Source organism: Bombina bombina, chromosome 1 (assembly GCF_027579735.1).
Source record: "Bombina bombina isolate aBomBom1 chromosome 1, aBomBom1.pri, whole genome shotgun sequence".
Lineage (NCBI taxonomy): Eukaryota > Metazoa > Chordata > Amphibia > Anura > Bombinatoridae > Bombina > Bombina bombina.
Window position 1 is genome coordinate 1,000,062,644 of NC_069499.1, and position 12,386 is coordinate 1,000,075,029.

The following is a 12,386-nucleotide window of genomic DNA, read 5'->3' on the forward strand; positions in this document are numbered from 1 at the left end:
TGTATTCAGTTGGGTCTCAGTAGCGCATCACTTCTCTGGAGCTGATTAGAACTATTGGTTTTAAAGGGACATTAAACACTAAATAAATGTCAAATAGAATGATGCATTCATATAAAACTATTAGCCTGAGAATAACATGTAGATGTCATTTTTAAAGATTCATTAGCTGTTTAAATATTGACAAAATAAGTGTAAAATTTTAGTGTCTATAAAACAATAGAAGCTGCCATGTTGTAACTTATGTTACTTTCTCTGCTGTGGCCAATTAGGGACAGTTCTAAATAGGTCACTAGAGTGTGCAGCCAATGGCTGTGTGGAATATAACAGTGTTCTGCATATTATGCTTTTTTGTTGTAGATGTTTATTTGTACATATTTTTTTTTTTTTAACTAGTGTCAACAAAAACTGGAAAGATTTGAGTAACATCCTTTCAGGTATATTCTGCGCATCCCTGAATTTCATAGACTCAACGAACACTGTTTCTCCTTCAGCATCTTTTAACCCCCTGGGCCTGGCCAATGGTGAGTACAGTAAAACAGATTGCAAATTCTACATTTAATTCTCTCTGGAAGCCGTCTACAGCAATGTTTTATACGAAGATAATTTATCCTCTTGTGTTTTTCCTGGTATTAACCACATTCCCCTTCCATGCACCACGACAAAGCTTCTTTCTAGTGAAAACATATCTGGTAAACAGCTTCAAATATCTAATTTTCTTTTAATATTTTACATAAATAGATTTCACAGATTATTATTTTTAATGGTGAGTTGATAGTCCATTTAATTTACACTTGTATTTGGTTATTCTAAAACCTTAAGCCCTGTAATAATCACCTTTTTTATTTATTTCTCTTAACTTTTCTGCACATCTGTTGCTGATTTAAAGGACTATTAAACAGTCAAATTGTATAATTAACAAGTGCATAATAAAAAGGCAATGCAATAACACTAACTCTGAATTTCAAATAAGCAAGATTTTTTGTTTCATGTGGCAGCCATCATCCAATCACAGACTAGTATACATATACACTGTGCACATGCGCAGTAGGAGCTAGTGTCTCATATGTGTGCATATAAAAGACTGCAAAATTTCCCAATGGAAGTAAATTGGAAAGTCTATTAGAATCAACCACAACCCACATAGCCATAAATTTAGCTCTTTCTACTCTGTTACTGAGGAAGAAGTTTCTGCACTTATACTGCGCTCTCACCTCACTACCTGTTCCCTTGACCCTATCCCCTCACAGCTACTCTCCTCCCTCTCTTATACCCTTACCCCTATACTCTCACCCATTTTCAACCTCTTCCCTCAGCACCGGCATATTTTCCTCATCTCTGAAACATGCACTGGTCAAACCTATTCTCAAAAAAACCTTCTCTTGATCCAACCTCCCCATCCAACTATCGCCCTATTTCCCTACTCCCTCTTGCCTCAAAGCTTATCGAAAAGCTAGTATATGCATCCCATTTCCTTACATTAAATTCCCTCCTTGACCCACTGCAATCTTAATTTCGTCCCCATCACTCCACAGAGACAACAATCGTTAAGGTTACCAATGACCTACTTACACAAAATCAAAAGGCCACTTCTCTCTGCTTATCCTCCTTGATCTGTCCGCAGCCTTTGATACTGTTGACCACCCTTTTTTGCTCTAAACCCTCAAATCCTTCGGCATTTGTGACACAGCCTTCTCATGGTTCTCTTCCTACCTGTACCTTTAGTGTAGCCTTCTCTGGGGTCGCCTTTGCCCCGTCACCACTTTCAGTTGGGGTACCGCACAGCTCTGTCCTTGGTCCCCTTCTCTTCTCAATATACACGTCCTCATTAGGTTCCCTAATAAAGTCTCACAAGTTCCAATATCATTTGTATGCCGACGACACCCAAATCTACTTCTCTGCACCAGACCTATCTCCTTCCTTGCTAACCCGTGTCACTAACTGTCTTTCTCACATCTCTTCCTGGATGTCCTCTTACTACCTCAAGCTTAATCTCTCCAAAACTGAGCTCCTTATTTCCCCCCCTTCTTTAACAATCTCCACCCCCCCCCCCCAATCTCTCTAACAGTCGACAACTCCATTACCCCTACCCCGCATGGCATGCGCATGCCTACTGTCTCGGGGTCACACTTGACTCAGATCTTTCTTTAGCTCCTCACAGTCCTTGGCTAAATCCTGCCGCTTCCACCTTGAAAACATCTCTAAAATTAGACATTTCCTTACACAAGACAAAACTAAGATTTAAATCCACTCTCATCATTTCCCTCCTCGATTATTGCAACTCTGTCCTCTCTGGTCTCCCCAGTTACCGCCTAGCTCCTTTACAATTCATAATGAATGCCTCTGCCCGGCTAATCTTCCTTACACTTCGCTCTTCATCTGCTGCACCTCTCTGCCAATCCCTTCACTGGCTTCCTCTTGCCTCCAGGATTAAACACAAAATTCTTACTCTGACATACAAAGTCCTCATCTGCACTGCTCCCCCATATATCCCAGACCTTGTCTCCAGATACTCTCCCTCCCTCCCCCTTCGCTCTACTCATGACCTCCTCCTCTCTAGTTACTGCCTCACATTCCCGTATACAAGATTTCACCAGACTGCCTCCCATCTTGTGGAACTCTCTGCCTCGCTCCACAAGACTCTCCCCTAGTTTTGAAAGCTTCAAGTGCTCCTTAAAGATTCTACTGTTCAGGGATGCATACAACGTACACTAACCTTTCTTTATACCAGTTCCTCTCCTCCATTGCTATCCCCTTGAACCCCCTTAGTATGTAAGCCTAAGAGCCCAACTGTTTGTAGATCAACTTCTTTAGAGCTGACTACAACAGTGTGACTCTTGGCAGGGCCCTCTACCCGTCTGATCTCTATAAATGTTTTCATGTATTCTGCCTATGTTTATAGCGCTGCAGAATCTGTTGGCGCTCTTCAAATAACCGATAATAATAATGAAAGTGACATGAAACTCAACTTTTTTCTTTCATGATTCAGATAGATCATACAATTTTAACCCCTTAACGACTGACGCCGTACATCCTCAAAATAAATACAGTTAACGACCGAGGACGTACGGTGTACGTCCTCGGCTAAACAGCACTGGAAGCGATCGAGATCTAACAGTATTGCAGCGATGCCTCGATGTCGAGGCATCCTGCAATACTGTTCCCGAGTGCCGGGACTGGATTGATCACTCCCCCACGAGTGATCACTTCCGGTTTTGCTCCACGTGGAGCCCGGCAGTGTAGCAGAGCATCGGAAGCGATCAGGCAGGCTTCCGATGCTCTGCTTGTGTGCTAAGTGCCTCGGTAGGTCGAGGCACTTAGTTTGTAATAAAATTTAAAAAATGTGTTTTATATAAAATAAATAGCCCTATATAGCCCTCCGACCCCCATGAGGCTTCCAAGATGGCGATGCCCAGTGCATCATGAGCCTCTGGGGTTGTCCCTAGCCTGCCTCGTCATAGGGGCAAGCTAGGGTCACCCAATCTGAGCCTCCCACACACACTTTTTTTTTTTTTTAATCAAATATCCCATTTATCTGATCATGTCAATATTAGTAAATATTGACTCTGATCAGTGTGGATCTCCCTCCCTCTCCTCACTTGCGATTTTGTTGAAGAGAGAGAGATAGACCTGTGTTTAGGAGAGAGAAATTAATTTAATTTATTTGTTAAAAATTGAGAGACCCAAAGGCTCTTTTCAGAGCCATTAAACTCTAGCTTTCCAGTGATCACTATAAATCACTGGCAGTAGCATAGCTGCACTTTTTTGCTGTCTGCATTTTTTTAGGAGTTAATTTTTAATTTTAAGGGTTAATTTTTTGTTATTTTTTTTTTAAAACCCCAAAGGCTCTTTTTAGAGCCATTTAGTTAATTAATTTAATTTAAAAAAAAAAAAAAATATGTGACAGATACAATAATGTCACCGAAAACATATAGTGCTGAGGAGTCCTATGCCATCCTTGCGTCAGTCAGATGCCTTTATGTCTGACTCAGACCCCAATTTTGACCCTGCCATATGCTCCGATATATCATTAGATGCAGTTTTAACTGATAGTGATGTATCTGTAGCTGCTAGCCCTCCTGCTAGCGAGCCCAGCTAGCCCCCCTGCCAGAAGGAGGCGTGTTGCTGCCATTGCCGCTGAAGAGTGGGTAACGCCTCATCTCCAGAGGCCAGATATCCCACCCTTCACAGCAAATCCTGGCATAAATATAGATGTGGCAGGTTTTAGCCCCCAACAGTTTCTGGGGGGGTTTCTGAGCGATGATGTATTGGGGAACATTGTTGCCCAAACTAATTTATATGCCCATCAGTTCCGTACTGCAAAGCCTGGAACATATTTGGCAAAGCAGCAATGGGCCCCCATCAATGTGCCAGAATTGAAAAAATTATGGGCATTGACTATGCTGATGGGCATTATAAAGAAACCCTCCATTCGATCCTACTGGAGCAGTAGCCCCATCTGCTCTACCCCCATTTTCTCCCAGAGTATGTTGAGGAAGAGGTAAGAAATGATTCTGCATTTCATGCACTTCCTGTGCACCGCTATGGAGCATCCCCAATTTGACAGGCTGTATAAAATCCGCCCCCTGATTACCCACTTTTCTGCCAGGTTTGCAGAGGCTTATACACCTGGAAGGAATATATGCGTTGATGAATCCCTGATGAAGTATAAGGGAAGGCTGGGATTCAAGCAGTGTATTCCTTCCAAGTGCTCCAGGTATGGGGGTAAAGGTGTATAAGCTTTGTGAGAGCGAGACTGGGTATACTCAGGCCTTCTGGGTGTATGAGGGAAAGGATAGCCACCTTGACCCTCCAGGTTGCCCAGAACATATGGGAACCACTGGCAAGATTGTCTGGGACCTGATATTATCCCTAATGATTACAGGGTATCACTTGTACTTAGACAATTTTTATACAAGTGTCCTTTTGTTCAAGCTACTGTATTGCTTTGATACAGTAGCTTGCGGTAAAACTTGCACGTGCCCGGCTACGAAGGGGGGAAACCTCAGCTCTGCGCCAAGAGGAGCTGTTGGAACTTAAGTACAGAGACAAGAATGATGTATACCTTCTTACCACCATCCACACAGAGAGGATGGTGGAGGTCTCTGTATGTGGCAGAAGCCAGTGTGCATCGTCTTATAACCGACATATGGGTGGGGTTGATCTGGCAGATCAGCTGCTGCAGCCATAACTAATTATGCGGAAGACAAGGGCCTGGTACAAAAAGGTTGCAATTTGCCTAATGCAGATTGTAACCCATAACGCTTTTTTGTTGTTCAAAAAAGCAAACCACAGAATGAAACAGACTTTTTTTTACAGTTTCAGCTCCAGATCATTTCGGGGATTTTGTACCAAGATGCACCTGCTCCCCGGGCGGTGATGGGACAGAGCAGAGTTGGGGCTACCCTTTTTATTTTTAAAATCCCCCCCCCCCCCCTACTTCCGGAAAGCAGAAACCACAAAAAAAAAAGGCAGAGTCTGTACCAAGAGGGGGCAGAGAAGAGACACCATATATCACTGTCCTGATTGCCCTGGACAGCCTGGACTCTGCATTGGAGACTGTTTCAAGCAGTACCGTACAATGGTCCATTTTTAAAAAAGAAATACATTTTGCTGTTTTTTTGTTGCTGAACACATATTGAGGTGTTATTTGGTAGTAATCATTAACATTCTCAGTAAATGTATTCTTAAAGGGCCATAATACCCAAATGTTTAAACACTTTAAAGTGCTGCAGCATAGCTGTAAAAAGCCGACTAGAAAATATCACCTGAACATCTCTATGTAAAAAAGAAAGATATTTTACCTCAAAAGTTCCTCAGTAGCCACCTCCCATTGTAAAGGATTTCTAAGCAGCATATTAGTATGTCTGTCCTGGGACAGCTGAAAGGATGAGCCTCGTGAACTCTCATATTATTTCACCAATCAGGTAAAGGAAGCTTACTATGAAATCTCATGAGAGTTAAGTCAAATCTCATGAGATCACAGTAAGAGTTCATGACCTCAGCACTGCTGATGCTGATTGGCTGCTGTTCATTTCTTCATTTTTTTTTTTATTTTTTTTACCTACAGCTGGGAGCAGCTGAGTATAACTTTTTACACAGAACTTACTCTGCTGAGCTGAGGAAATTGTGAGGTAAAATATCTTCCTTTTTTACATAGAGATGCTCAGGTGATATTTTCCTGTCAGCTTTTTATAGTTATACTGCATCAGTTTCAAGTGATTTAGCATATGAGTATTATGTCCCTTTAAATTACTATTTTGTCAAAAAATAAAAAATTATTTTGAACTTTTGGCATAGATTGGTGGTAAAATGGTTGCATGAAAAGAGTCAAAATACCCCAAGTTTAATACCTTAGGTTGTCTTCTTTTAAAAAAATATATGCATGTGAAGGGTTAATCAGGGATTCCTGACAGATATCAGTGTTACAATGTAACTATCGCTAATTTTGAAAAAAAAATGGTTTTGAAATAGCAAAGTGCTACTTGTACTTATTGCCCTATAACTTGCAAAAAAGCAAAGACAAAAACATGTAAACATTGGGTATTTCTAAACTCAGGACAAAATTTAGAAACTATTTAGCGTGGGAGTTTTTTGGTGGTTGTAGATGTGTAACAGATTTTGGGGGTCAAAGTTAGAAAAAGTGTGTTAATTTTTTTTTTTTTTCCTCATATTTTATGATTTATTTATTTTTTATAGCAAATTATAAGATATGATAAAAATTATTATTTTATTATCGGTTATTTGTAGAGCGCCAACAGATTCCGCAGATAATGATATCTTTAGAAAGTCCATTTAATGGCGAGAAAAACGGTATATAAAATGTGTGGGTACAGTAAATGAGTAAGAGGAAAACACAAACACCGCAGAAATGTAAAAATGGCCTTGGTCCCAAACGGACAAAAAATGGAAAAGTGCTCTGGTCACTAAGGGGTTAAACAACTTTCCAATTTTCTTCTATTATCTAATTTGCTTCATTCTCTTAGTAAACTTTGCTGAAGAATACACTACTGGGAGCTAGCAGAACACTTGGGGTGAGCCAATAACATGAGGCATAAATGTGCAGCTGCCAATTAGCAGTTCCTGAGCCTACCTAGGTATCCTTTTTAACAAAGGATACCAAGAAAACAAATTAGTTAATAAAAGTACATTGGGAATTGTTTAAAATAGCATACTTTATCTGAATCATGAAAGAAAAAATGGGTTTGATGTACCTTTTTAATTTTGACTTTAGTGTCCCTTTAAACCACTGGTTTTTAAACCTGTCCTCAGTATTCCCTAAAAGGCCAGATTTGGAGGATTTCTGAATTGGAGCACAAGTGATATAATCAGCTGATTAGTAAACATACTTATTTTACTGCTCTCACCCAAGGTAATCCTGAAAATCTGGCCTGTTAGGGAGGCCTGAGGACAGGTTTCAAAACCAGTGCTTTTATACTAATGCATCTAAGGTGATGATTTTTCACACTTTTTTTTTTTTTTTTTTTATTACATTTCCCTGAAATGTACCTTGAGCCTGACATCTATTACTTCAGTTCTTAGACCGTTTTTCCTGTATTCCAAGTTGGATACAAATTTATATTCTATCTTGTTCAATCTCTTGGCATCCTTTGAAGGAACGGCAATGCACTACTGGGAGCTAGCTGAAAACATTAGATCAGTCAATGACAAGAGGTATATATGTGCATTCTCCAATCAGCAGCTAGCTCCCAGTAGTGCATTGCTGCTTTACATGTGTAAGCTTTTTAACAAAGGATTCAAAGACACAAAGCAAATTAGATAATAGAAGTAAAGTGGAAAATTGTTAAAATGGTAAATTCCATCTGAATCACAAACTTTGATTTTACTATCCCTTTAATCCCATTACTTCCCATTGTATGTACACAACCCCTTACTAAGTTTCAAGAAGCTCAATGAATAGAAGAATATTGTTTGGAGTGGAATAGATCTGCAAAAGGACCTAAGTGTGAGGAAGGAGGGGCAAGCAGTAAAATAAGTAAAACCTATAATGTTGTTGTTTTAGTAATATAAAACTATATAAATTGTTGTTATTATTAAGGTAATTATTATTATTTTTTTCTCCTTCCAATAAAGTACAGCTGAAAGGTTGATTAAATGTGAATAATTAACCTATTAAACTGGAGATAGTTCACCTCCCAATAATTTCATAATTATCGATGTATTTCTAATGGTATATAACTAAATCCGTATATTTCCGATATAACTGGAATGTAATCTGAAAGGTAATTAACAAAATAAACCTTTTATGTAGAAAACCATGATTTAGATCAAGTCTTGCTGACTAGTGATTTTAAATTGTGATTTAAATCAAATTCACCCTGCTTTATTTTATATATATTTTTTTCTATCTATGCTTTAAAGGGTCATTCTAATGTTAAAATAAAATTCTCTGTTAGAGCATATGCGTTCCCTTGTTTTAGTCTGTGTATGAAGGGACATGAAACCCATTTTTTTTCCGATTCAGACAGAGCATACCATTTAAAAAAAAAAAAAAAAAAAAATTCCGATTTACTTCTATTATCAAATTTGCTTTGTTCATATTATTCTTTGTTGAACAGATATCTAGATAGGTAGTGTGCACATGTCTGGAGCACTACATGACAGGAAATAGTGCTGCCATATAGTACTGCAGCCGTGCACACTCCTGAGCTTGCTTTCCTGCTTTTGAAAATTTGAAAATGGAAGTAAATTACAAAGTCATTTAAAATAGTATGCTCTGTCTGAATCAGGAAAGAAAAAAATTGGGGTTTATGTCCTTTTAACTCAGTCTAAAGGGTTAAACAGAGTTGTATTCCTGCAACATCCCTATACTATTGCAGATGAGGATATGGCCAGTGATTGGAGCATACACGTGTGTCGTCTTCTCATTTGCTCACCAGCTGTATCCTTATTCAGAGTGTCACAGGAGCACAACTGAAAATGTGCACAGTCTTTTTATATTTTACTCTTTTTGAGTCACCAGCTCCAGGGGCAGTGGAAAGACATAAATTTGAAACTTGTCAGAAAAAAAATCTTCTACTCATTTGAAGTTCAGACTAAGTGCTATTGCATTTGTTTATTATGCAAATCTACTGTATACTGGTCCTTTTTAGATGAATACTTCCGTGTTTTCCCTCTCCTCTCCATTTTTATCCATATTTTGATTGTTGCAGATAAATATTTAATTAAGTAATGTTGTATTTAGTCCATACTTTAATATTAACCCTACCACCATACAGAGTATGTAGCATGAGGTTTCATACAAAAATTTGGGATTTCACTTATTACCTTCAATGTTTTGATATATCTAACAGGTACAAATCATCATCTGCTGAGGTACTCTATCTTGCCTAGGGAAATTGTGTGTACAGAAAACCTGACACCATGGAAGAAGCTTCTGCCATGTGGATCCAAGGTTATTCAATTTCTTCTTCCAACAATTAAAACACAACATTTAACGTGAAATCAGGGATATATAAGGATATATTTAAAAAAAAAAATATATATATATATATATATATATATATATATATATATATATATATATATATATATATATATATATAATCTCTCTCTGACCAAAAAACTTGCACTCTCTGGTCTTTCCAACAACAAAACTTTTACTGTGAAAAGTTTTGGGATCTGAGGAAGGGGATTCGGTCCCCGAAACATCACTACTTTTCACAGTAAAAGTTTTTTCTTTTTGGAAAGACCAGATAGGAACTGCACTCTCATACCGGACCGGGTACACATCCCATGACCCTGCAACATGCTCATCCCTGGGTGCCACTGGCACTCACAGGAAGCTGTGCTGTGGCACCCAGGGCTGAGCATGTTGCAGGGTCATGGGATGTGTACCCGGTCCGGTATGAGTGTGCAGTTCCCTTCTGTGTTTTGTATATGTCTAGGGTGATTACATATGCCTGTGCACCCTTGCCTTGTTCCCATTTTGTTTGGATTTGAAAGCTTGCATTGTGTGGCTGTTTTAGGGTCCCAGGTATTGGAAATTACCTTGACGAGGTACCTGGGCTTGTCCCATTTGGCCAGATGCTGTAACTAACCTTTCCATTTTTGCTTTTAAATCTTAGCTGAGAGCTTGTAAGTGAGTGCTGGGTTTTCTCTGTGTGTTGTGTATGTATATATATATATATATATATATATATATATATATATATATATATATATATATATATATATATATATATATATATATATATATATATATATATATATATATATATATATATATAAATAATCATGGAAGGGAAGTGCACTCCAAGACCAGACCAGGTACACATCCTGTGACTCCGCAACCTCCAGCCCTGGGTGCTAAATAGCACTCCAAAAAAGCTGTGATGTCACCAGAGCCACAGGCAGTTAACCCCAGTCCGGAATGGGTGCAAGAACCAAGGGGGATTACAAACAAAAAGTAATACAACACATAGAAACACCCAGCACTCACCAGCTAGCTCACAGCTAAGATAAAATCACATCTCAAAAGGTTAGTTACCGCATCTGGCCAAATGGGAAAGCTCAGGCACTACGTCAAGGTCCTTTCCACTGCCTGAGTCCCTAACACAGCCACACCATCATGCGAGTTCACAAAGCCAAACAGACTGAGAACAAAGAAGGGGTGCACAGGTGGATGTAATCACCCAGCGAAAATACAAAACATGGAAGGGAACTGCACTCCAAGACCGGACCAGGTACACATCCTGTGACTCGGCAACATCCAGCCCTGGGTGCTAAATAGCAGTCCAAAAAAGCTGTGATGTCCCCCTTGGTTCTTGCACCCATTCCGGACTGGGGTTAACTGCCTGTTGCTCTGGTGACATCACAGCTTTTTTGGAGTGCTATTTAGCACCCAGGGCTGGATGTTGCTGAGTCACAGGATGTGTACCTGGTCCGGTCTTGGAGTGCAGTTTCCTTCCATGTTTTGTATTTTCTCTGGGTGATTACATTATATTAATATAATATAATATATATATAATTTTAAACCTTTTGCATTCTGATGAGTCACAGAAGTATGTAACTGAAATTTTAACGTAATAATTTTTTTGCTTGGTTTGATACACGGGTACATTATTGCTTTTTCTCCTACATTGGTGTGTCCGGTCCACGGCTTCATCCTTACTTGTGGGAATATTCTCTACCCTAACAGGAAATGGCAAAGAGAGCACAGCAAAAAAGCTGCCCATATAGCTCCCCCTCTGGCTCCGCCCCCAGTCATTCTCTTTGCCGCTCTGAACAAGTAGCATCTCCACGGGGATGGTAAAGAGTATGTGGTGTTAGTTGTAGTTTTATTTCTTCTATCAAGAGTTTGTTATTTTAAAATAGTGCCGGTTTGTACTATTTACTCTACAACAGAAAGTGATGAAGAGCTCTGTTAAAAGAGGAGTATGATTTTAGCAACAGTAACTAAAATCCATTGCTGTTCCCACGCAGGACTGTTGAAACCAGAGAACTTCAGTTGGGGGGAACAGTTTGCAGACTTTTCTGCTCCAGGTATGACTAGTCTCTTTTCTAACAAGACATTGTAATGCTAGAAGACTGTCATTTTCCCTTATGGGATCGGTAAGCCATTTTCTTAGACTCATAACAGAATGAAGGCTTATAAATGGGCTCTATACTGGTTGACACTATTGTGGGCTAAATCGATTGATTTATATAATATTTATATGACTTTTGGAGTGTTTTGTGACTTTGAAACACTTTTGGAAACGTTTTTATTACGCCTGGCAGTTGTTTAGACACCTATTCTAGTCAGGAAGGCCCCTGCACTCAGTTGTGCAGTTACTTTTGGAAGCAGTGCATGCAGCTTCATGTGAGAGGTTCCTGTGGCCACAAAAACGATTTTAGAAGGCTTATTTCTGTGGTGAATAACCCCCAAGGAAGGTAAAAGCCGCAGCAAAGGCTGTGGCAGGGACTGTAGTGGGTTTAAACTGGCAAATTGAACAATTAGCTCCGGTTTGCTCATTTAAGGGGTTAGAGACTTGAAATTTGGTGTGCAATACTTTCAAAGCATTAAGACACTAGGGTGCAAATTTTGTAAAGATCGGATATTTCCTTCATAGTTTTTCAAACATTCAGAAATAAAGTGTGCTCTTTTTATTATTTAAAGAGACAGTAACGGTTTTGTTTAAAAACGGTTTTATTGCATTAATAGCCTGCCAAAGTCTGTCTAACATGTCTATACCTTCAGATAGCATATGTTCTGTGCGTATGGAGGCCAAGGTGGTTCCCCCTTTAAATGTATGTTCAAATTGTGCCATGGCATCCAAACAAAGTAAGGACAGTACTGTCACATTTAATAAGGTTGCCCAAGATGATTCTTCAAATGAAGGTAGTGGGGATAGTTCATCAGCCTCTCCTTCTGTGTCAACACCAGT

The 12,386-nt window shown here is 39.3% G+C and overlaps 1 protein-coding gene across 1 annotated transcript in view; it reads left to right on the plus strand.

Moving 5' to 3' along the window:
- The window catches only part of PIGT (phosphatidylinositol glycan anchor biosynthesis class T), a 114,933-nt gene that overhangs the window by 9,413 nt on the left and 93,134 nt on the right, over positions 1-12,386 (plus strand). Inside the window, exons 3-4 of the mRNA XM_053712780.1 lie at positions 394-521; positions 9,312-9,412. Of these exons, the coding sequence (XP_053568755.1) occupies positions 394-521; positions 9,312-9,412 (229 nt within the window). The remainder of the gene's footprint in view (positions 1-393; positions 522-9,311; positions 9,413-12,386) is intronic.